This window comes from Moschus berezovskii, chromosome 28 (assembly GCF_049115385.1).
Source record: "Moschus berezovskii isolate FMDL1 chromosome 28, NW_MosBer_1.0, whole genome shotgun sequence".
NCBI lineage: Eukaryota > Metazoa > Chordata > Mammalia > Artiodactyla > Moschidae > Moschus > Moschus berezovskii.
In genome coordinates, this window is record NC_142487.1 from 16062386 (window position 1) to 16088978 (window position 26593).

Consider the following 26593-nt stretch of genomic DNA (forward strand, 5'->3'; position numbering starts at 1 on the left):
GAGTTTGTGCAAGGCATGGCCATTGAGTCGGCGGCGACAGCTAACCATCCCATCCCTATGCCACCCCCTTCTCTCGTGCCTTCAATGTTTCTCAGCATCAGGGTCTTTTCCAATGAGCTGGCTCTTTGCATCAGGTGGCCAAAGTACTGGAGCTTCAGCAGCAGTCCTTCCAGTGAATATTCAAGGTTGACAGCCTTTAGGACTGACTGGCTTAATCTCCGTGCTGTTCAAGAGACTCTCAAGCGTCTTCTCCAGCACCACAGTTTGAAAGTATCAGTTCTTTGCTCAACATTCTTTTCGTTCCAACTCTCACATCTGTACATGACTACCTGAAAAACAATGGCTTTGACTATACAGACCTTTGTCATATAGTCATGTCTATATGACATGACTGCAGATGTCTCTGCTATCTCTGTATACACTGTCTAGGTTTGTCACAGCTTTCCTTCCAAGGCAATTATCTTTTAATCGTATGGCTGCAGTCACCATCCACAGTGATTTTGGAGCCCAAGAAAATAAAGTTTGTCACTGTTTCCATTGTTTCCCCGTCTACATGCCATGAAGTGATGCGACCATATGTCATGATGTGAGTTTTCTGAAAGCTGAGTTTTAAACGAGCTTTTTCACTCTCCTCTTTCACCTTTATCAAGAGGCTCTTTAGTTCTTCCTCACTTTCTGCCATTAGAGTGGTTTCACCTGCATATCTGAGGCTGTTGATATTTCTCCTGGCAATTTTGATTCCAGCCTATGATTCATCCAGCCTGGCTTTTCACATGATGTATGTAAGTTAAATAAACAGTGACAACATACAGCCTTGACACAGTCCTTTCCCAAATTTGAACTGGTCCGTTTCTAACTGTTGCTTCCTGACCTGCATACAGGTTTCTCAGGAGACAGGTAAGGTGGTCTGGTATTTCAATCTCTTTAAGAGATCACAGTTTGTTCTGATCCACACAGTCAAAGGTTTTCTTATAGTCTTATAGTCAGCGATGTCCTTGGCATAGAGCGGCTTGTTGGAGGGCAAGTCCTTGCCCAACTTGTGCTTGGATGTGGAGCAAAAGTTCATGAGGGTCTGGGCCACCACCAACAGGCAGTGGCTACCGCCATCACGATGGCCATCCGTGAACCTGGTCTCGATCAAACACAAAGTGTGTGTTCTTGATCACATTCATTCAGAAGCACAGGGGCAGCTGCAGGCAGGTGGGCGCATGGTCAGCTGGGCATCAGCAGCCCTGGGGACATGGGGAGAGAGGGTGGCCTGCGGCCTCCCCATCCTCCCAGCTCTGGCCTATACGGTGACCATGGATTTCCATGCAGCTGGGGAGACAGGTCCAGAGAGTCAGGCAGTGAGTGAGGGCTGTTCCTGCTGTACCCTCCGCCCACAGTCCCAAGATAAGGTGTGCATATCCAGAGGTGCTCTCACGTGGGGTCACCCATGGGCATGGCCATGGTCCTCTAAAGCCTGAGCACTTGCTCAGGACTGGGTTGGCTCCGGGAGATGCAGCCCTGCAGACAGTTGATCTCTGACCCCAACCACCACCTGTACGACAGCCATCAGCTGGGTTACCAACAGCCTTAGCCACATGTCACTGTTTAAATCAAATGAAGATAAAAATTCAGGTTCTTGGCTGCACCAATTATGTTAAGTACTCCTACTAGCATGTGGCCACGTGGACAGCACTCAACTAGAACCTTCCACCATTCCAGAGAGGTCCCTGGACTGTGGCCCACCAGGCTCCTCTGTCAATGGGATTTTCCAGACAAGAAAACTAGTATGGGGTGCCATTTCCTTCTCTAAGGGACCTTCTAGACCTAGGGGACCCAGGTTTCCCACACTGCAGGTGGATTCATTACTGACTCAGCCACCAGGGAAGCGCCTAACCAGTGATTATATTCATCTTATTGCCTCTCATGTTTCAACTATATTATCCAACGGGCACTAATTGGAATCCTTATGGCGTTCTGTGCCTGGCTTCTTTCACCTGATATAATGCTTTCAAAGTTCATCCATATGGTAGCATGCACCAGTATTTCATTCCTTCATGTGGTTGGATAATATTCCCAAGTATGGATATAACTCATTTAATTTATCCATTAATCATCTGATAGACAATCTGGGTCATTTCTACTTTCAGACTACTATGAATAATGCTCACATTTATGTGCAAGTTTAGCTTGGAAATGTTTTTAATTTTCTCAGGTGAAACGGCTGGGTCTTATTGTTATTCTATATTAAACCTTGAAGAATAGCAAATCTTTCCAAGGTAACTGAACCATTTCACATTCTCACTAGCAACATATGAAGACTCTTAACTTCTCCTATCTTCATCAAGACTTCTTATTCTTCTGTTTTGATTACGGCGCTTCCCTGGTGGCTCAGTGGTAAAGCATCTGCCTGCAATGCAGGACACCTGGGTTCAATCCCTGGGTCAGGAAGATTCCCTGGAGAAGGAAATGGCAACCCATTCCAGGATTCTTGCCTGGGAAATCCCAAGGACACAGAAGCCTGGCAGCTACAGTCCATGGGTTCACAAAGAGTCGGACTTTTTGATTACAGCCATTCTAGAGGGTGTGAAGTGATATGTCATGATTTTATTTGCATTTTCCCTGATGACTAATGATGTCATCAGAGTATATTTTTATGGTATTCATGTCTAAGTGTCACAGAAGCAACTGTCCATCATAGGGCAAAAAGGAACATGGCTGATCTAGGAATACAGTTCTGTGAGGTCCAGTGGTTAGGGCTCTGTGCTGAGGGTAGGGAATGAAGAACCCCACAAGTCATTCAGCCAAAATTAAAAAAGAAAAAGATTCACAACATGCTATATCAAATGATCATCATCTACTTTTCTTGGTTATTTACTATTCTTAAAAGCTATAAAGTATGATTAGCTATGGCAGAAGTTTCTTTACTTGGAAATCGAAATAATGAAAGAATTTAAGCAACAGAATTATTGTAAAGCCAACCACCCAAACTCCTGCCATTTAGAAAATCACTTAGATTATCATAAATATAGAATGCCTTAGTATAAACTGTGTAGAAAAGCTATGCTGTTAACTTGGCAGGTTGTGATATTAAGGTGTCCAATCCTTAAGATACAACCAGGATGGACAGATCAAGATATTATAGGGACATCACAGCTATTTCACTGGGAACCTACTAGTTATGATGGGTTATACACATTCTATTATATAACAACTTGTCTAAAGTTTTGATGTGTGCAATATTTATTACATGTCAAAATTTTTTCTTCATTGTGTTTAAAGCTGACAGCTAAGTATTAGAAATTGAAGTAGGTCAAGTACAATATACAAGGTACTTTATGTAAACAATCTACTATAATTCAGAACTATTAAGTTAAAAGAGCACTAAAAAGCTGATCCCCGTATCTTACTTCCAAGTTCCTCTGAAAACCTGCTATTGGGTTAATTAATTAGAATCTTTCATCACAAAGACATTTATTCATAAAGTTCCTAAAACTTTAAACAGAAGCACAAAACACTTGAAAAATATCTGAGTGTTCCCCGATTTTTATTTAACTCTAATAAGAGAAAATCTTAACAATTATTCTGCATGTAGTACGTGTTAATCTTTCACTGACAAAGAGGGTCCTCTCTTTGATTGCGCAAATATGATTAAATCAAAATAAAAGATTCCATTTTTTGATAGGTGTCCCAACTTTTCTAAATATAAGGGTTAGTAATAATTTTAGTTGGAAAGTTATGACCAACCTAGATAGTATATTTAAAAGCAGAGACATTACTTTGCCAACCAAGGTCCGTCTAGTCAAGGCTATGATTTTTCCCGTGGTCATGTATGGATGTGAGAGTTGGACTGTGAAGAAAGCTGATCGCCGAAGAATCGATGCTTTTGAACTGTGGTGGTGGAGAAGACTCTTGAGAGTCCCTTGTACTGCAAGGAGATCCAACCAGTCCATTCTAAAGGAGATCAATCCTGGGTGTTCATTGGAAGGACTGATGCTAAAGCTGAAACGTCAATACTTTGGCCACCTCATGCGACAAGTTGACTCACTGGAAAAGACTCTGATGCTGGGAAAGGTTGGGGGAGGGAGGAGAAGGGGACGACCGAGAATGAGATGGCTGGATGGCATCACCGACTCTGTGGACATGAGTTTGAGTGAACTCTGGGAGTTGGTGATGGACAGGGAGGCCTGGCGTGCTGTGATTCATGGGGTCGCAGAGAGTCGGACATGACTGAGCGACTGAACTGAACAATTTTAGTTAATTTCAAACACAAATTGTGTATTTAATTACTGAGTAATTTTGAAAATATTTTTTACCTGTATCCATACTTTGGTTCAACTGTTGATCACTCGTTTCTCCATCTTCACTGATATATCCAGGAGGTGGCGTTTCTACAAAAGTTTAGAACAAATTAAGTACAGCTTCAATTTAACCTCAATGCCTTTTCTCCCAGCTACCAAAGATAACCAACAAATCACTCCAAATAACATATGAGTGTTACATAACATCACTATAAAAAGCAGGATTGGCTGGTGAGGGCTTATGATTCAGGTTCTGATCCAAACCTTACAGGTGAATCCTCAAAACCCACTTGTAACACAACTGAGCTCTCTGTGCATATTTTCTTAGCTATTACTTATATATCTAGCTCACTCTCATTTGTATATTTTCTGGGGCAAGAGCCAAAAATACAACTTCAAAGATGCCTCAGTTCTTAATCAGTATGTTTAAAAGAAATTAGTAACCAAAAAAAAATTTTAAACTAATAGCCATCGTAAATGGGTAATTAAACACACAACACAGGCACACAAGTTTCAGGATTACAAAGTAATACAGGCTGACATACTACACTAGGTTCTACAGGGCAAAATATGGCAATATAGTTCAGGAATGGTCTAGCCTGAATTCTATCCAAAAAGCGGACTGCTTGAGTGATTTCTAAACAGTAAGTCCTGAATATTAGAGGCAGAAAATTAAATTCAAATAAGACTGCTGATACACAAAACTGAGGTCAATTACTTTCTGGAAATACATTTAAGATTCTAATGTGTCATTTCCAAAATGGTTTATGAAAAATGTTTATATTCAGAAAGTACTTGAATATCTGAATAAGCTTCATGAAAATAAAAAATTTATGCGATTTTACCAATCCTAATTCCAAGCAGGAAAAAGAAGTTTAGGTGATGCAGGTTAAAAGTCTCCTTCATGAACTCTTGACAATCTCTCTTCAATAAGTTAATTTTAAGTATCAAACTTTTCATTTTAAATGTTCAGTTCAGTGCCCCCCAAATTTTAACGAGAATAAAATAAATTCCTTCATAGTAATACTCGAACAACAAATATAAAAATAATATATAGTTATGTGCTATTTTAAAAGTTAAATAAAATTAAAAAGAGCTAAGCTTTGCCAGTTTAACCACCCATGTCTCAAAGGTGTAAATAGGAAAAAATACTGAACCGATAAAAAGATGCTATTCTTTTTCATTTTTCTCCATTATTATTTATATATAAAATAGTAAACAACAAAGGTATAATACTAGTGTCTTGGAGGAAATGTTACAATTTCTTTCGCAGTGGAATAAAAAGTGAACACCAAGGTTTTGCTGTCAGTTGGAGCTGGGTAAAGACCCACTGTCCAGAAAAGCAGATTAAGTATAATCCACATGTGATTTTAAGACCCAAATCTAAACAAAGATGATGGAAAATCAGCCCAAATATCTCCACAGGTAAAATCAAACATTTTGATTATCCTTCTACACAATCAATCACTGGGCAGGTGTCTTACAAGAGCAAATGCTTACACCTCAGTTTCCTAAGGATTGCTAAATTATACTAATTTCCACATCAGATTTAAGGACTCCCTCAATCCAACACACTACTCACATGTAACTACTTCCAGTCAAATTCCTCTCCCTACAAAATGCCTTGTGTTCACCCTTCTTCCACTTGTCCTAGCCCCCATTTTTCACAACAAACTCTTTACCCTATACTAACTCCTCAAAATGTTTATGCTTCCCAATAAAAGCAGCTTTAAATCTTCTTTTGGAATAAATAGTAATAAAAGAAAAAAGCATTAAGATAGTCAGAAAACACTTTTTAACCTTAAAATTAGCTGTTTTTAAAAAGTCTTCTTTTACTTTATGTTTTCAAAATTACCTCCAATGAACAAGCATTATTTCCATGATGAGACACATTAAGACAATTTTTTTACTATAGCTGAAACTCGAAGTTCCTTACACATTTTCAGTGGTATAAATAAAACGTAAAAGTGGAATAGATAAATACTGCACACAGAGAAATAAATCAAAACACCAAAAAATCCAATGTACAGCTAAATGCTCATATCCCTTTAGTTTGTACTGGACACATAATTTTATAGAGCAGAATTTGAGAATCATGTAGTTCATTTATTTTTCAGCATTACCGAGTCCCAGAAAGAGAACTAAAATAGAAGTTTCCTGATTTTTCAGTACAACATACATGTTGCTATGTCTGTAGAACTAAAATTTTTAAAAAGCCAAACCATAAGTTATTAATTTATTAATAGATGAACGTTTATGAACAAAATATATATCTATCTCACAGTTTAGGAGACTCAGAAGGCAAAAATACCTGGGATATAATTACTCTGTGGCTCAATTCCTGCTGGGAAGTTAGTGTTTTCTGGAATGGAGTGGGTATAGTCATCCAGAGGGGGCAGTTCTGTTAAGATCTCAGTGTGCCGGGGCACCAACACAGGGGGCAAAACTGCAAGAGCAGAAGAGATCCAAGTTAATGGCAGAGCAGATGAGAGCAGACTCTTTCATGACAAGTTTTCACACACACAAGAGAATTAGACCGATCCATTGCTGAAGTTTAGGATCAACTTATTCGGCCACTGAGAAATTGACAAACCTGATTACTATTTTAATTTACCACGAAGCCCACAGTCTAAATCCCCAAGTTCTGATTTATTTTGTACTTTTGGGGAAAGAGTGGTCCTGATCATATTATATGACCACAGAAGTTCATAAATCCTCATTGGAAAGGTTGCAGAAAGATTTGTAAAATCAAGTTTTCTTCCCGTAAAGATAGCAGCATTCTAGTAAGTTTCAAGTACTAAGTAAACCGAGTAAGTAAACTGAAAGTCCTGCCATGGGTTTTACTAAACTGCTTAGTTACAAATGATATCATTAAACTACATCAAAAAACCAAAGAGTGAAATGACTGAAAACAGTTAATGCATCAGACAGGTAATGAGACTTATTCAGTTCTAAGCAGACTATGTATCTATAGGATTAGAATTTCCTAGATATGTACTTTGATTTGAAATGTTATTTTAAGAAACTAACATATCTTTCCCTCTAATATATATTTTTCCATAACATATATCAACATTTTTTTAGTATTTTTAATTACCACCAAAAACCATACTGAATTCAAGGTAATTTATTATGCTCCCCTGGTGGCTCAGATGGTAAAGAATCTGCCTGCAGTGAGGGGGACCTGGGTTTGATTCCTGGGTCAGGAAGAAAAGGGAATGGCAACCCACTCCAGTATTCTTGCCTAGAGAATTCCACCAACAGAGCAGCTTGGTGGGCTACAGTCCATAGGGAAGCAAAGAATCAGACCCAACTGAGCAACTAACACTTTCACTTTTCACTATTAGAGTTTTATACCAAAGTATCCCTGGGTCAATTAGGTGTAAGAGTACCTAATGTACTTAAAATCAAGCATTTAACTAAAACGAGGGGAAAAAATTTAATTTTCCTACCTGGTGTCTCAACTCTCTGGTAGTGGTAAGGGTTTACACATACTTCATCCTTTTTAAGATTAAAAGCATACTCGCAGTTTTCAATTGCTTTGAGTTCATGATGACTGTGAAGATCAGGCCAGCGCCATAATCGGCAATATATTACATGAGGCAGTCCTTTTCGATGGGACACCTGAAGACGACCATCTAGAGACCTGTTGGGAAGCAAGGGGAAAAGAAAGATGGGAACTTTTAAAAAAATAAACATACTCAATTGGGCTAAACTAGTAACATTGAGAGCATAAAGAAAGGAATGACAGACATTTAGTTAGTTTTAGTGAGTACAAGAAAGAAAAACGTACTAGCTAATGGATCTGACATAAATGTAAGCAGCAGCACCAGGGCATTTTTCTTATAAACATGCTACATAAGCAACTCAAACGTCAATCAATGAACAGGTAGCCGCTGGGGGGAAAAATGTTTTTTTTTTTAAAAGTCTCATACAGCTACACTTGAAAAATGTTATCAACTTCTATCTTTAGCGACTCAAACTCTTACTTAGGGAGGGTTAAGGGCATTACTTCTGTAGGTGACTGAATTATCAAAAAAAGGAACTAGTGTGAAGAACGACAAATACCAACAATGATGTAAAACTAACTTACTAAAACTAACGGAACTCATTACCCAGTTGTGACTGTTTTGAGTACTGAGGTTTATTTCCTACAGCTCACACATAAATGCAGATGGTGATGAAAATGATGAGATGAAATGGACAAATACCAATATGCTCAAAAAGAGAATAAGGTGATTTAAAAAAAAATAACCAAAACGAGTCAGCCTAGCATTGTGACATAAGGGGTTCAGTAAATAACCATGTACTTATTAGTATAAAGATGAGATTTAGATGACAGCAAGAAATTTAGCAAAAACTGGTTATATATCTACTGGAAAATTAGGCCAACAACAAATTATAATCTACCCTCACACTGAGAATATAGTTATCGAAGCACCTATTCTTTAGGGGATGCAGCAATTTAAAGAAGATTCAAAACTAGAATTTCATTGATCAACATGTCAGCGGAAACATTTAATATATTTTTAATACTGGCAAGCAGTTATTTTAAATGCCATGCCTTATTTTACATTAAGGAAACATCCTAGGCAAAATTATACTAAGCAACCCACTTTAGGTCTTCCAAAACACCCTCCCTCCCACAAGATCTCTAGGATTCCATAGAGGGCAGAATATTCACCTGGTTTGTTCAGAGAAGCTGTAAAGGCCTGTTGTATCCCACTGATCTATCGTATTTGGTGTACTCAGTCCCCAAATTTCAGAGCAAGTGCTGTGCATAAATTGAAAAACAAAAAATTGATGTGAACATGGAAGCATGGTTATTCAAATTACCATGATGTAAAACATGGAAAATGTACAGAATACTTCCTTCACCCAGAAAATATACACTGCTTCACTTTTTCACGGGCATTAGTGCTGATTTCTATATTTTCTATATGAAGGAAGCCAATAAAATGGAACATGTGACTCCAGATAAGTTATGATTATGTTTTTAAAATGTGAACACCGATGTTCTCTAACTTAATGAAATCATACCTGTGCCTTTTCCAATTTCCTCTACTCACAACAAAGGATCCTATGCCATTAAGTCTCACTAACAGTGCTTCATTTTACAATCCAGTTTTTTTTTTTTAAATCTAAAAATGGATGTCATCTGGTATTTTTAACATAGATAAAATTTGAATTAAAACAGACATATATCCAGTTAAAATTTCAAGCTTATTTAAGATACATACATATTCGGTTTTATTGAAAATTATTATTGCTCTTATTACTACGAAGGACAAGGAAATGGATTTTGAAGTCATCCTAGCATAGCACACTACCTGAAAATTTTTAAGAAATTGCTACAAGGATTAAAGATGCGTGAAAGCACAAAATTTGTGAAAGACACTAGGACTATGACAAAGTTGCCGTATCTGTTTTTTTTCATCAATTCACCTGAAAGACACACGCCAGAAAGATTTTTTGAAAAATCTGATTTGAAATTTCAAACATCAAAATTTTTCTTCCACATTTCTTTTCAGAACAAGGACAGCCCAGATATAAGTCTGCCTATTTTCCCTGCCACCACTTCATCTGTGTGAGAAGAGGAGAAAAGAATCGTACTGACTGCCAAAGGGGTCTCAGGTAGCAAGTCGTACTTTTTTAAAAATGAGAGTCAAAAGACAATTTCTGAAACTCCATTCCCACTTCTTACCTGTTACAAAATCATCAAAACTTAAAGGAAGAGAAAGAAACATCTCAAAACAACTTTTGAGCATCCTTTGCTAACGAGCTCACTCACTCAGCATTTCAAAGGGCACTGGTGAAAAGTACTGCCTTCCTGAGGCTGGGCAACTCGTCCAGTCCCGTGGGGCTGCTCAGGGCCTCCTGCAGGGTCACTGAGCTGCACTCGAGGCAGTGTAATGTGTAATGCGGGGTGGCTTTGCAAAATGCATTTTCAGACACTTTGGAGCAGCTTGTTGAGACATTTTACAGATTCTCTTGAATTTTTTAGGCTTCACAAGTCTAACTTCTACTTCTCAGACTACAAAAGTCAGAAAAGGCCAAACTGGAGGCTAATTCAGACCTTTTCTTTTCTCCCAAAGGTGCACTGACTAAAAAACATGACATAAATAGTTCTTTTATTTAAGCTATTTATCAAATATCTACTGGAAAGATATAGCACCAAGTGGTTTAAAACACAATGAAACCAACCCAATTCTGGGGTTTCATGAATCTGAATTCAAACCTCCGAAGGAACAGTATACATCTTCCTCTTCTCTAAGAACAGCTGAAGGAAAATGACTGAGAAGAGTACATAATGTGGCTATTCTGCTCCTGTGAGGCTAAAATAAATATTTCATTCAAGAAACTCTGGAACTGATATGAGAAGCAGAAATATAACAGGGCATGAAGAGATTAAGCTGTGCTTTATTCAAGCCCTGAAATATATCAGAGAACAATAAACAGTAGCTGTTAAAAGCATGCAATCAATCTAGAGGCAGACAGAACAACATCCCAACTCTTAACTCAGCTACTTTTCCACTGCCATCACAGGGTATTTAAGCCTCAGTTCTATTGACCATTGAAATCTCTCTCATGCAAACTGGAAGGCTGATTTAAAAATAATAAATTTGCTTCTATCAAGTAAAATTTTTCCTCATTTCTCTCTCATGCAAACTGGAAGGTTGATTTAAAAATAATAAATTTGCTTCTATCAAGTAAAATTTTTCCTCATTTATATATGAAAATTCTCTTAAAGAATCAATGTCAAAATATACAAAATACCTAGGATAAATGTAATTATAAATGTGTCAAAACTACAAAAATAAACATTTTAATTATTACTAAAGAACACAAAAATCAACCAAAGAGAAAAACATACATCTTCCTAAATAGGAAGCTAACATCATAGCAGTATCAGTTCTGCCAAATTTATATATTTGATGGACTCTCAACAAAAATTTAAAAAAAATTTTAAGACTCAAACAAAATTATCCAACATAGAACACTTCAAAAAAAATTACAAGAATGACCAAGAAAACGCCCATGAAGAAGCAACTGGCTCTACTAGTTCCTGAAACACATTATAATCTTCAATAGTGGAAACTGTATGAAATTAATAAAGGAATACACAAAAGAGAATAGAGGTTCTGCCAATAGAGCAGCCTCAATCAGGCAAACCTTCCTTTGGATAAAAATGATAGCCTTTAAACAAAATATAATAAAATTAACTATTTGAAAACAAAATAAAATCAACTATTTGATAACAGTGGAGAGACACAAAAAACAGACACAAACTGAAGGAAAGTCAGCCTCTGTAAGGGGGTACTGCACCAGGTCAGAGATTCATTTGCATGGCTCTGTAACTAAAGGCACCCCACAGTGGAAGCTACCCAGGGGAACTAGACCTTAAGCAAAAAACAGCAGTTTTAACAACCTGCAGAATCAGAGGGTGGATTTGGGGCTACCGGAAAGGCTGGAAAAAAGAAGAGGGAAATCCCATAATGAAGGAAAGAAGCCACAAAGGGGAAAAAACAACAACAAAACATCAAAACAGGAGTGTGAATTCTGGCCAGACTCTAAACTGTTCCTGTGGGAGAGGCTCTGGAGGCCTGTTCAAAACCAGCCTTGAAAGTCTGAAAGAACTAAGCTCAGATTTCAGCTACTCCTTTCCTCAGAAGCAGTTTGCACTTTAAGGTCACCCAAAACTATTTGTAAGAACAAAAATCAACACTCTTCAGAGAAAGATAAGAGAATTTAGTCTCTATGATATTCTGTCCCAAATAACCAATACAAAAACCACAAGATACTAAACATGTGAAGAAATAAGAAACTGTTACCCACTGGTTAAAAGAAAAAACAGCCATTAGAAACAGATCACTAAGATGAATTAACAGACAAGAATCTTGAAGTAACTATTACGAGCATGTTCATGGACTTAATGAACCAATAGGAATCTCAGGGAAACTATAAAAACAAATGAAAACTCTAGAACTGAAAACTACAAAATCAGAAATTAAAAATTAACCTGATGGTGGGAGAAGACAGAAGAGTCAGTGAATTTAAAAATGGATCAATAGACGTTAATTAATTAAAATCGAAATAAAAGACTGAATAACAAAATAAAAGTCTCAGTAGCATGTGCAGTCCCCAAAAGAGGACAATTAAGAACAGACAAAAATATTTGCAATAATAATAGCTGAAACTCTTCAACTTCAGTGAAAAACTAAACTTATACTTCCCAGAACTCAGTGAATAATAAGCAATTTAAAAATAACACCCATGAAAAAACCAAAAACACACTAGGGCATATCACTGTCAAACTGCTAAAAACAAACGCTGAAAAGAAAATCTTTAAGCTGGTGAGAAGTATGAAAACTCTTTCCACAAAGGACTCCATCCAAACCTTTGCAGGAGAAGACTTGACCAAACTCTAACATGGCTTCTAGAAACCTAAGGCCTCGTCTGTGGTGTGACACAGACCCTTTGGAGTTCCTGTCTGGAAATGCTCATGACTGCCAAAAGAATTTACCATTTGTCCCAGCCAATACTGACACATAGGCTTCTGACCTCCTTTTCCTGAGGAGCATCTATTTTAAAAAGCTTACAATTGTAAATCCTTCCTGTCTCTTTGAAATGTATATATGACTCCTACAACTCTGGAGGAGAGGACCTGAAAACCATTCCTTTGAAATGTAACTGATCATCAGGAAAAAAGGGCCTCTGTCTGCCTCCCAGTCTGCCCTCTAAGGAAAGGCAGAAGCCTAACTTCTGATAAATGCCTTTCGGCAAACACAGATGGCCTAAATCGGTGATACTGACCAAACCTCCCGCCCACTTGCTGTATATAATTTCTCACTTCCCTGACTATGTTGCAGACCCCACCCCTGACCCCTGTGCTACTCATTATTCCAGTCACCCCTGTGCAAATTGGAATTGGGCTCACATCGTACCACCCCGATGGCAACAGTTACTGAATAAAATTTGCTTTTTATCACCTTTAACCAACGACACACAGCTTTAACAGTGACAGCAGCCTAACCACAACAATTCATACGAGAGGCATAATAACAATTTCTCATTAGAAACAATGGAAGCCTGCAGGTAATGGAATAGCAGCTCTAAAGAGCACCAAGGGAAAAAAACCCCTCAACCTAAAATCCATAATCAACAAAATTCAGGATAAAGAGAAATGACAACAGATTAAGTTAAATCACGGGGGAAATTTTTTAAAAACTAGAAAGTATAGGTATGCAGGTAAATATAAAAGATAGTATTCATTTCGGCTCTTCATTTCTATAGAAAGATGATGACCAACAACAGAAAAAAACCTATAACTAAAGATACACGGCTGTAATTTAAATGACAAGGAAAGCAGAAGAAACAGGAGGCTTTTTGGAATCACTGCACTATTGCAAAGCTAAAAATACATACTATCACTGGGAAAGCAACCCCCTCCTCAAACAGCCAAGAGATATAACTAAAGAGCATATAGAAAACTATTAATGAAATGAAATACCAGAAAATAAGTCCACAGGAAAGAAAGAACAAATAACAGATGATAACTGAAAACAAAGTGCAAAGAGTTAAAACAAAGAGTAGGTCCAACCCTACCAGCATTAACATTACACATAAATACACCATACACTCCAACTAAGAAAGACTTGTCAGAATGAGTACAGTATGCAAAATGTCTACCAAAAAGGGTGTACTTTAAATATAACATATAGATGGGCTGAAAATACAAGAGTGGAAATATAGTTCATATAAGCACTGAGTTTAATAAAGCATAGTACCAGAAATAGTAAGACTCATGTCTAAAAATATTACCAGAGATAAACAGACATATTTCATTGAGAGGGCCAATTCATCAGAAGACCTGTGTGCATTTAAAAATAAAGTTCAAAATACTTGAAGTGCAAACCGACAGATTTAAAGAAAGAAATGAACAAATCAGTCATCAGAGTTATCTCACTAACTCTTAGGACAGTCAGACTATCAAAAAAGAAAAAATCTATATATGATAATAAGAGCTGTACAATCCTAAAAATCAACCACCATCTAACTGACATTTATAGAATCCGCTTCAAGTACACACGGAATATTTAACAAAGAGAGCAAAACAGTGCCTGACAATCAGTGGGTGGGTGGGTAAGTGCCTGGTTGTTTAGAAGAGGTTAGAAAATTGCCTAAATTTTTCTAGAAATGCTCATTTCTTCCCAGAAATGGCTTTCAATTTACATCACTAAAAAAACCCAGACCAAACGTAGGACAATTTTCTCTTTCCTTCTAGTCTGTGTACGGGGACATGTAGTTCAAGACCTCCCAAGAGGGCTCTGTCAGTTTTCATCATCATGTATTTTAAAAAGAATGGCATGTAATGAGAAGTTATCCACAGATCCTATGGTATGTTGTTGTTTAGTCACTAAGTCATGTCCGACTCTTTTGTGACCCCATGGACTGCAGCCTGCCAGGCTCCTCAGCCCACGGGATTTTCCAGGCAAGAATACTGGAGTGGATTGCCATGCCCTCCTCCAGGAAATCTTCCCAACCCAGGGGAACTCTCGTCTCTTAAGTCTCCTGCATTGGCAAGTGGGTTCTTTACCACTGGAGCCACATGGGAAGCCCGAGGCAAAAACTCTTCAAAAGCAAAACATCTGGAAAAAGAATGACTGATACAACATGCATGAATCGCAGAAATATTTGACTCAGAGAAGCTGAACATGAAAGACCAGATTCTGAATGATTCCATTTACGTACAAGTTCGAGAAGGGACAAAACAAACTGAAAGTGCAAAAAATCCCAACAGTAGTTGCCTCCAGAGGGAGAGACAACCAAGAACTTCCTGAGTGACTGAATGAAACCTTCTTTATCTTGCTATACTGCAGTGATGGACAGGGAGGCCTGACGTGCTACAGTCCACGGGGTCGCCAAGAGTCGGACACGACTGAGCACCTGAACTCACTGTATGTGCATCTGTCAAATCAAAACCTACCGAGCACTGGGATTTGTGCGCTTTCTGATCTGAAAATTTCACCGAAAATACAAGCAAGGGGGGGGAATTCAGACAGTGAAATAATAAAACTGGAAAGTAGCAACAAAAGAATTATATATTTATTATATAATAAAGTTTCCTATGAATTGACAAGGAAAGATCTCTCAAATAAAACATAAAGTTGAAAAAATGTACAGTACTTTTAAGGTACTCTGTGTAAAAAAAAAAAAAAGGGCAGTAAAAATATTTTCCAATATCTATGCAAGTGTGCAAGACAGACAGACAGACAGACACACACACACACACACACACAATGAACCGGAGTTACTTGAGGTGGGGAAAGGGAGGGAAGAGAAAATTATTCAGTGTTCGTTCATTCTGTTTTCACATATGCATGCATATATCTGTGTACACATAAAATATATACAGATTTTAAAACTATGCCAATGTATTGCCTTTTACCAAAATTAAACAAATCAAAGAATACTGCCACAGAATTAAACGTAAGTCAAGTTGTCTTGACATTTCTATTAAAAGATATGCTTCTAACCTTAGATAACTAAGAAGTACAGAGTGTTATTTTCTATTCTGCACCATTTCAGCTCACTTAGGGCATTAGTCTGCTGCTGCTGCTGCTAAGTCACTTCAGTCGTGTCTGACTCTGTGTGACCCCATAGACGGAAGCCCACCAGGCTCCCCCTTCCCTGGGATTCTCCAGGCAAGAACACTGGAGTGGGTTGCCATTTCCTTCTCCAATGTGTGAAAGTGAAGTCACTCAGTCATGTCCGACCCTTAGCAACCCCACGGACTGCAGCCTACCAGGCTCCTCCATCCATGGGATTTTCCAGGCAAGAGTACTGGAGTGGCTTGCCATTGCCTTCTCTGAGGGCATTAGTATAGGAGTTAACAAATGCCAGTCTGAGGCCTGTTTATTCGAGCAAAATGTCCTATCTAACATGAGCCTTTGGTACCTATTTTCTTCCACATGCATTTATGTCAATGGTCTGCACCTAGCCCCCTTTTAACTTGACTACTAATTCTTTAGGTATGCCTAGCAAAACAGGTCAATTTTTAAGACCTAGTAGTCCAGGGGATTTAAATCAGGCAGTTTTAATTACTCCCTATTCTTTAAAGAGTCTTTCTACCCAAAGATTTTACTTATGATCAAAATAAACCCCGTAAGACCCTGAACTTCCAAAGATCTTCGTATACCTATCACATAGCAAGCAAGGTAGCTGGTGACTAAATTAGTATTTTTATAGCATAAAAACCCAATCAGAATATTCCTGGACACGCTAAATCATAATACTTTAAATAACAGCGAGGAAAATGGCTCTCTCAGGTTTTCAGTTTGTTAACAAGGAGTGCCAAGTTATAACTGCAAATATGGACAGTTCCTAAAAGATATTAAAAGAAGTAAATGCAGGAAAAATGTCAGAAGAACAGCACTGATTACAACTACTTTATAAAACCCCTGTACATTCTCTATTTCAGTAAATCCAAAATGCAACATTATCTTATACTAAATAAGGAAAAACTTCCAATTTTATTTATATGATGCGTTCCAAAGTGAAGAAATGTACATCTGAAAACCAGTGAAATAAATAATAACAATGACCTTTATAAGTCAGCCAGGCCATATGCCAGGCATAATTAAGACTTTAAATATAGTATGAACCTCATAAGAACCTGTAAGCTACTTACTATCTCACTTTAAATTTAAGGAAACTGAGCCTCAGAGGGACAGTAAAACAATCTCCTAACAAGTGGCAGGGCCAAGATTCCAGCCCACTCTTGTCCAACAACACTTTCCACTTCACCAAGAGCTTTCTGAGCTTTTGTTTTCACAGAACCTCTGTCAGCATTTCTGTGACTAAAACCTGGGGATCCCTGGGCACCTCAAATATAGTACTGTCAGGAGTCTGCAATAATTTTTTTAAGTTGTATTTTCATCCTGAGTAAATTGCAACATAAACCTTCTAGATACATGTTCTGGATAACCTGGTAAACACCAATCTCGCTCTGCTGCATCAGCTCAGTGTCTGAGTTTGGATCAGGGTTTGACAATCACCTCAGCACCAAACGTAAGTAGAGACTGACTTAATGTGTGACTAATGAGACCACCCCAAAAAGGCCAAATGGTATTAGGATGTGCTAAATAAACGATATTTCCTAGTAGTCTTAGAGAAACGAGGTACAGAATTTAGCAATACAAGGCAGATGATAATATGCTGACCTTAAAAAGAACCTTAGTCATTCAGCACCATCACAATGGAAACAAAAAATCAGTATTAATGAATCATTAACTTGATGCTGGAATTTTCTCAGTTACCGAACTCAGTATAAATTAGCCTTTTCAAAATCATAAACTTTCACTAAATTATGCTTCTACACATTTAAACAACATTAAGAAGTCCACAAGAAATGTCTACAAGAAATGAAACATATCAACGCTTCACTGTTAATAAGTAGCAAGGAAGAGAAAGATGGGTCTGAAAACATTAAACGGATAAAAATACTTGATAGGAAAAATTCATATGTTCCAAAGAAAGCATTACACTTTATTAATTACAAAATAAACTGTAGTAATAGCACTGTCCCATACACATTAGCTCAGATCAGTTCAGTTCAGTCGCTCAGTCGTGTCCGACTCTGCGCGATCCCATGAATCACAGCACGCCAGGCCTCCCTGTCCATCACCAACTCCCGGAGTTCACTCAAACTCATGTCCACAGAGTCGGTGATGCCATCCAGCCATCTCACTCTCTGTCGTCCCCGTCTCCTCCCGCCCCCACCTTTCCCAGCATCAGAGTCTTTTCCAGTGAGTTCACTCGTCGCATGAGGTGGCCAAAGGATTGCAGTTTCAGCTTTAGCATCAGTCCTTCCAATGAACACCCAGGATTGATCTCCTTTAGAATGGACTGGTTGGATCTCCTTGCAGTCCAAGGGACTCTCGAGAGTCTTCTCCAACACCACAGTTCAAAAGCATCAATTCTTCGGCGATCAGCCTTCTTCACAGTCCAACTCTCACATCCATACATGACCACGGGAAAAACCATAGCCTTGACTAGACAGACCTTTGCTGGCAAAGTAATGTCTCTGTTTTTTAACATACTATCAAGGTTGGTCATAACTTTCCTTCCAAGGAGTAAGCGTCTTTTATTCCTAGAATGTCTATGTTCACTCTTGCCATCTCCTGTTTGACCACTTCCAATTTGCCTTGATTCATGGACCTAACATTCCAGGTTCCTATGCAATATTGCTCTTTAACACATTAGCTCAACATCTCCTAAATTTGACTATCTGACTTCACTTCAGTTCAGTTCAGTCGCTCAGTTGTGTCCGACTCTCTGCGACCCCATGAATCACAGCACCCAGGCCTCCCTGTCCATCACCAACTCCCGGAGTTCACTCAAACTCATGTCCACAGAGTCGGTGATGCCATCCAGCCATCTCATTCTCGGTCGTCCCCTTCTCCTCCCGCCCCCAACCTTTCCCAGCATCAGAGTCTTTTCCAGTGAGTCAACTCATTGCATGAGGTGGCCAAAGGATTGCAGTTTCAGCTTTAGCATCAGTCCTTCCAATGAACACCCAGGATTGATCTCCTTTAGAATGGACTGGTTGGATCTCCTTGCAGTCCAAGGGACTCTTCTCCAACACCACAGTTTAAAAGCATCAATTCTTCGGCGATCAGCTTTCTTCACAGTCCAACTCTCACATCCATACATGACCACGGGAAAAACCATAGCCTTGACTAGACGGACCTTTGTTGGCAAAGTAATGTCTCTGCTTTTTAATACACTATCTAGGTTGGTCATAACTTTCCTTCCAAGGAGTAAGCATCTTTTAATTTCATGGCTGCAATCAGCATCAGGAGTGATTTTGGAGCCCAAATAAATAAAGTCTGACACTGTTTCCACTGTTTTTCCATCTATTTCCCATGAAGTGATATCTGACTTCAGGACAATCTAAATACTCAAAAGTTTTAAAAAATTTACATGCTGATCGGTTAAAAACAAAAACTGGTCTCAGTAAATTCAGTCTGGTCAAAATTTGATATAGTTCACCAATGCAATTAACATACAATAATATGCTGAAATAAGATAGACCAAGCATAAGTCATTTACAAAGCTGTCCTTGCATAGATTCAGTAAGATGAGCAAGCATGTCCATATCAGAATCTCATGCAAAATCCTGCAGACCTTGTACTAGACATTTCTCCACAATAAACCTCATTATGTTTTACTAATTTGTTATTTTTCATGACTTTCTTGCCTAAGGAATATGTTTCTTCTACAAATCAAAAGGAGTAAGGATCTAGACCGTCATGGGGAAACCCATACATACAATGCTCAACACTGAGTAAAATTAACAGAATGGCATCAACAAAAGAAACTTTTCTAGAGGCTCCAGTTCAATTACTGATGTACTCATGAGATGCCAGGGGTTTCCCAGGTAGCACAGTGGTAAAGAATCCACCTTACAATGCAGGCAACACAGGAGACGCTGGTTTGAGCCCTGGCTTGGGAAGATCCCCCAGAGTAGGAAATTGCAACCCACTCCAGTATTCTTGCTTGGAAAATTCCATGGACAGAGGAACTAGTGGGCTATAGTCCATAGGGTCGCAAAGGGTCTGACGTGACTCTCAGCGTGCATGCATGTTATATGAACTTGTATGAAATAATTTGTATCGACCCATCTAAAACTATTTCTACTTACAACAGAGGAGTCCTTTCATTTTGTAGGTGACTAGCAAGGCTCAATAACCTCAGATATGCAGATGACGCCACCCTTATGGCAGAAAGTGAAGAGGAACTCAAAAGCCTCTTGATGAAAGTGAAAGAGGAGAGTGAAAAGGTTGGCTTGAAGCTCAACATTCAGAAAACAAAGATCATGGCATTCTGGTCCCATCAATTCATGGGAAATAGATGGGGAAACAGTGGAAATAGTGTCAGACTTTATTTTTTTGGGCTCCAAAATCACTGCAGATGCTGATTGCAGCCATGAAAGTAAAAGACGCTTACTCCTTGGAAGGAAAGTTATGACCAACCTTGATAGTATATTAAAAAGCAGAGATATTACTTTGCCAACAAAGGTCTGTCTAGTCAAGGCTATGGTTTTTCCCGTGGTCATGTATGGATGTGAGAGTTGGACTCTGAAGAAAGCTGATCGCCGAAGAATCGATGCTTTTGAACTGCGGTGTTGGAGAAGACTCTCGAGAGTCCCTTGGACTGCAAGGAGATCCAACCAGTCCATTCTAAAGGAGATCAATCCTGGATGTTCATTGGAGGGACTGATGCTAAAGCTGAAACTGCAATCCTTTGGCCACCTCATGCGACGAGTTGACTCACTGGAAAAGACTCTGATGCTGGGAAAGGTTGGGGGCGGGAGGAGAAGGGGACGACAGAGAATGAGATGGCTGGATGGCATCACCGACTCTGGACATGAGTTTGAGTGAACTCCGGGAGTTGGTGATGGACAGGGAGGCCTGGCGTGCTGTGATTCATGGGGTCACAAAGAGTCGGACACGACTGAGCGACTGAACTGAACTGAGAAAGGCTAAAAGTTCATATGAGCTCAGGAATCAAGAGCTGATAACTGTAATAAATAAATTCTAGTCTTTGTAATTCTACACACTATATGTGTCTGTATACTTCACTTTATCACCATGATACAGCTGAGGCATGGGAACAGAAGACAAGAAAATGCCTAGTTTTTAACCTTCCCTCCATCACCAAGAGAGGAGCTTCAGGAACAACCTTGTTCTTAACAAATTAGCAAAGGATATAAAGGAACAATTAAGACATTTTCATTGGATACAGAAAACTAAAGAAAAAACTGCCAACATTTATTTTAAAAAGCATTTGCTATGTACCTGGCACTATTCTTCATATGTAGTACATAATTTATACTTGTACCAACCCTATAAAGTGAATTAACATGAACATTATTTTCATATAAAAAATGAATGTAAGCAGTTAAATAACTCAAAAGGTCACAAAGCTACCGAGGTAACAAGCCAGGATTTGTATCTACTTCTGGTTGGCTTAAGAGCCTAAATTTTTCAAGGTATACCTTTCCAGAATGATGGTTTAAAATCTGTAGTTTTAAGTTTTTATATGAACATGTATTAACCGTATTTTCTCATTTTCTGTATCCTTGACACAGTGGCATCTGGAGCTTTGATTTCAGAGAGACTACCCCCCTCCCAGGTCTAGAGACAGAAAGGGATCCCTTGAGAGCTCATCTTTCAAACACAAACCAACAGATTCAGAGCTCACACCTCTATTAATCAAACTCTGACATACCAAGCTAATATTCTTCTCCCCTACATCAACCCAGGGGTATATACTAGAAAACTGGGAACCACCTCAATAGCCCAGACTGACCGAAATTACTAAAACTACCTAATAATAAATGTAACTCAGCATATCCATCCAGCACTGTCATTCCCTCCCTGGAAAACAACGAAAGCTTGGAGCCATGCTGTCCTTGCCCAGTATCTATTTATCAATCCATCTTATTTTTGATGTATTCAAAATTAAGTTGCAGATACTTTAAATCTAGACACTAAAAGCATGCTTATATTGTTTACTAGAGTTCACTGTTCACTCTCTTAGAGGTAACATTTACAGAGTCAAACAGATCTTAATGGTACCATTTTGTTAAGTTTAAATTTTATCAAATACATAAATTGGGTAACTCTGTATCCTGACAAGAAGTCCCCTCCTACCCCTCTCTCAGTCAATCCCTGCCATCCCCTCCCCACCCCCAAAGGCAATCTTTTCTCCCCTGTGATGGTGGCTATGCAGTGGTATTTCATTGTGGTTTCACAGTGTGGGTTTTCCCAATGACTAACAATAACACACACTTTCTGTTTGCTCAGCGGTCCTTTCCATATCTTCTTTTGTGATGCATCCAAATCCTTTGTCCATTTTTAAAATAGGCAATTTCCTTCTCACTGCCGAGTTAAGAAACACTTTATAAAGTGCAGATACAATCCTGTTAGAAATACATTCTGCAAATATTTTCTTCCACTCTCAGACTTGTTTATTCATTTAATGGTTTTTGATGAAATGCTTTTTAATATTGATGGAAGTCTAACTGAATGTCCTCTTATTGCTTTCCATATCCTTTAAGGAAAAAAAAAAAAAAACACCTTGCCTATGTCCAGGTCACAAACAGCTGAGAAAAGAAGAGAAGAGAAAAGCAAAGGAGAAAGATACACTAACTGAATCAGAGCTCCAGAGAACAGCAAAGAGAGATAAGAAAGTCTTCTTATGTGAACAATGCAAAGAAACAGAGGAAAACAATAGAATGGGAAGGACTACAGAGATCTCTTCAAGAAAATTGGAGGTATCAAGGAAACACTTTATGCAAGGATAGATACAATAAAGGACAGAAATGGCAAGCACATAACAAAGCAGAAGATATTAAAAACAGGTGGCAAGAATACACAGAACTATACAAAAAAGGTCTTAAGGACCTCGACAACCACGATGGTGTGGTCACTCACTAAAGCCAGACATCCTGGAGTGTGAAGTCACTGGGTTTTAGGAATCCTTACTAGAAACAAAGCTAGTGGAGGTGAAGGAATTCCAGCTGAGCTATTTCAAATCCTAAAAGACGATGCTATTAAAAAGCTGCATTCAGTATGTAAGCAAATTTGGAAAACTCAGCAGTGGCCACAGGACTGGAAAAGGTCAGCTTTCATTCCAATCCCAAAGAAGGGCAATGCCAAAGAACGCTCAAACTACCGCACAATTGTGCTCATTTCACATGCTACCAAGGTAATGCTCAAAATCCTTCAAGCAAGGCTTCAACAGTACGTTAATCGAGAACATCCAAGATGCACAAGCTGGGTTTAGAAAACGCAGAGGAACTAGAGATTAAACTGCCAATATCCACTGGATCACAGAAAAAGCAAGGGAATTCCAGAAAAGTATCTACTTCTGCTTCACTGACTAAGCTAAAACCTTTGTGTGGATCACAATAAACTGTGGAAAATTCTTAAAGAGATGGGAATACCAGACCACCTTACCTGTCTTCCTGAGAAACCTATATCCAAATCAAGAAGCAACAGCTAGAACTGGACATGGAACAACTGGTTCAAAACTGAGAAAGGAGTCTGTCATTGTTGTATATTGTCACTCTGCTTATTTAACTTATGCAGAGTACACCATGCAAAATGTTGGGCTGGATGAACACAAGCTGGAATCAAGATTGTGGGGAGAGAAACATCAACCACCTCAGATATGCAGATGATAACCATTCTATTGGCAGAAAGTAAAGAGGAACTAAAGAGCCTCTTGATGAAGGTGCAAGAACAGAGTGAAAATGCAGGCTTAAAACTCAACATTCAAAATACTAAGATCATGGCATCCTGTCCCACCATGTCATGGCAAATAGATGGGAGAAAGTGGAAACAGTGGCATTTTATTTTCTTGGGCTCCAAAATCACTGTGGATGGTGACTGCCTGCAGCAATGAAATTTAAAAGATGCTTGCTCCTTGCAAGGAAAGCTGTAACAAACCCTTGTGTGTTTAGTTGCTTCAGTCGTGTCCGACTCTTTGCAACCCTATAGACTGCAGCCCACCAAGCTCCTCAGTCCATGGGATTCTCCAGGCAATACTGGAGTGGGCTGCCCTTTCCTCCTCCAGGGGATCTTCCTGACCCAGGAACTGAACCCACCTCTCTTATGTCTCTTGCACTGGCAGGAGGGTTCTTTACCACCAGAAAGGTTCTGAGAAGCCCTAGACAAACCTAGACAGTGTATTAAGCAGAGACATCACTTTGCTGACAAAGGTCTGGATAGTCAAATCCATGGTTTTTCCAGTAGTCATGTACAGATGTGACAGCTGGATCATAAAGAAGGCTGACAGCCGAAAAATTGATGCTTCTGAACTGTGGTGCTGGAGAAGGCTCTTCAGAGTTCGTTGGACGGCAAGATCAAACCAGTCAATCCTAAAGGAAATCAACCCTGAATATTTATTGCAAGGACTGTTACTGAGGCTGACTTGGCCACTTGATGGGAAGAGCCCACTCACTAGAAAAGACCCTGATGCTGGGAAAGACTGAAGGCAGGAGGAGAAGGGGATGACAGAGGACGAGTTGGTCGGATGACATCACTGACACAATGGACATGAGTCTGAGCAAGCTCCAGGCAATAGTAAAGGATAGGGAAGGCTGGTGTGCTGCATTCCATGAGGTCGCAAAAGAGTCAGACATGACTTAACAACTGAACAAACGTAATTCAATTTGGTCACAACAAATCGGTCACAACAACAAGGTCACAAATGTATTTTCCTATACAAGCTTGATAATTTTAGCTTTTAGATGAGAACTCTGATTCATTTAGAATTAATTTTTTTGAATGGTGGAAGGTGGGACCAAGGTTCCTTCATCCACATGGACAGTCCAGTTCTCCCAATATTATTTGCTGAAAAAGACTTTCCTGTCTTATTGGATTGCTTTGGCAAACCTGTCAAAAATCAAATAACCATTTGTTGGTTGTTCAGTTGCTAAGTTCTGACTGACTGCTTGTGACACCACTGACTGCCACACGCCAGGCCACTCTGTCCTCCACTATCCCCTGGAGTTTGCTCAAATTCATGTAGAGTGAGTCAGTGCTACTCTCTAATCATTTCGTTCTCTGCTGACCCCTTCTCCTTGTGCCTTCAATCTTCCCGAGAATCAGGGTCTGGCTCTTCCCATCAGGTGGCCCCAATAACCAAGAACCCACATCTCTGATGGTTTTACAGAACCATCTATTTTAAGATTCTCTATTTTATCCTATTTATCTGTTTTTATGACAGAATCACAATGTATTATTACTGTAGCTTCACACAAAGTCAGATAATTTAAGTCCTCGAACACTGTTGATCTTTTTCAAAATTGCTTTGGACATTCTAGGTCCTATGTATTTCCATGTAAATTTTAGGGTAAGTGTGTATATTCTATGAAAAACAAATACACATATTTTTAGGGTTTGATGGAGATTGATTTGATTCAGATTAAACTGGAAGAGAACTTAATACTACTGAGTGCTTCAACACATAAATATCAGTTTACTGCATGATAGTTAAAATAGGAAGGCTGTCTCAGAGGTGTCTCCTGAGAAAAGGTCCCATTTTCTTTGGTCCTCAGAGGTTAAGTAACTTAAAAGACTGTATGCTGGACACTGAACATTACATGATGGGGATGGAAGATTCCTCCAAGTGTTAACTGGTTTTGTTTTGGCAGGTAATTAACTTGTTTATACTCAAACTGCAAACTCTTTAAGTCTTCAAGCAATTTCAATCAGTTTTTACCTTCAGCCAGACTGCACTAACTCTACCCCACAAACATATGGGTTTAGGGGTCACCCTAGTGATTTCGGCAACGTTTTAAAGGAAAACCTGGGACTCCCCTTCAGTGGCTCTCTCCATGCTAGAATTCTCCCGTCGCTCATCAGCAACTCTGTTTGTCCTCAACCCTGATCTCTGGTTTTTTCAGGCCAGAAAAGGTGAAATTCATATTGAAATTTTGGCTATTCTATCCATTCTGCATGGATAAAAGCAATAAAAACAGAAAATCTGCCTGTCATTTCCTTCCAAGGGTCAACTGTCCTTCAAAATGTTTATTTTGTTCACTCAGTAGTGCCTTAGTTTTCTTTTTATTCTGTGCAGAGTTGATAATGCTTATCTGAGGGAGTGTGAGTCTGATAAAAAGAATTATCTGACTATGTGAGAATTCTCTCCCTGTTTATTTAGTCCTTATTTTTAAGATTCTGCAATTTTAATGTACAGATCTTGTCTTTAAAAAAATGTATTCTTAAAGATATTTTAATTGTATTGATGCTATTTACAGAATTGTCTTAATATTAATTCCACTTGTTTGCTGTTAATGTATTGGGTATTTAATGAAAATACAACTCATCTTGTAAAATGCAGCCTTGCTAAATTTACTCATTTGCTTTAGTGACTGTTTTTGTAGATCCCTTTTTTCTTACATAATTACGTCATCTACAAAATGTAAGCACTTTGACCCATTCTTCGCGCTCCTTATGCCTCTTACATTTCATTTCCCTGCCCACTGCACTGCCTAGGTCCTCAACTGTTGATAAAATAATGAACTGAAAAAGACATAAGAATGGATATCCTTGTCCTACTTCTGCTCTTAGGGAAAACATGTTATTTTGTAAGTATAATCTTAAGCTGTCAGTTTTTCTTAAATGTGCTTTATCAGACTGAGGAAATGTCTCTACATTTCTCATTAGCTAGCAATGTTCGCCATGAATGGATGATGAATTTTTATTAAATGCTTCTAACCAAATACAGTG

General features: G+C 38.8%; 1 protein-coding gene across 3 annotated transcripts in view; it reads right to left on the reverse strand.

Moving 5' to 3' along the window:
* SMAD2 (SMAD family member 2) overlaps positions 1–26593 on the reverse strand; it is a 90485-nt gene that overhangs the window by 21939 nt on the left and 41953 nt on the right. For 2 of the 3 annotated variants that reach the window (XM_055417315.2, XM_055417314.2), the window contains exons 3-6: positions 8971–9060; positions 7739–7932; positions 6598–6732; positions 4302–4376 (exon numbers count right to left, since the gene is read on the reverse strand). In XM_055417315.2, the coding sequence (XP_055273290.1) occupies positions 4302–4376; positions 6598–6732; positions 7739–7932; positions 8971–9060 (494 nt within the window). The remainder of the gene's footprint in view (positions 1–4301; positions 4377–6597; positions 6733–7738; positions 7933–8970; positions 9061–26593) is intronic. The other variant, XM_088833437.1, reaches the window with a different exon arrangement.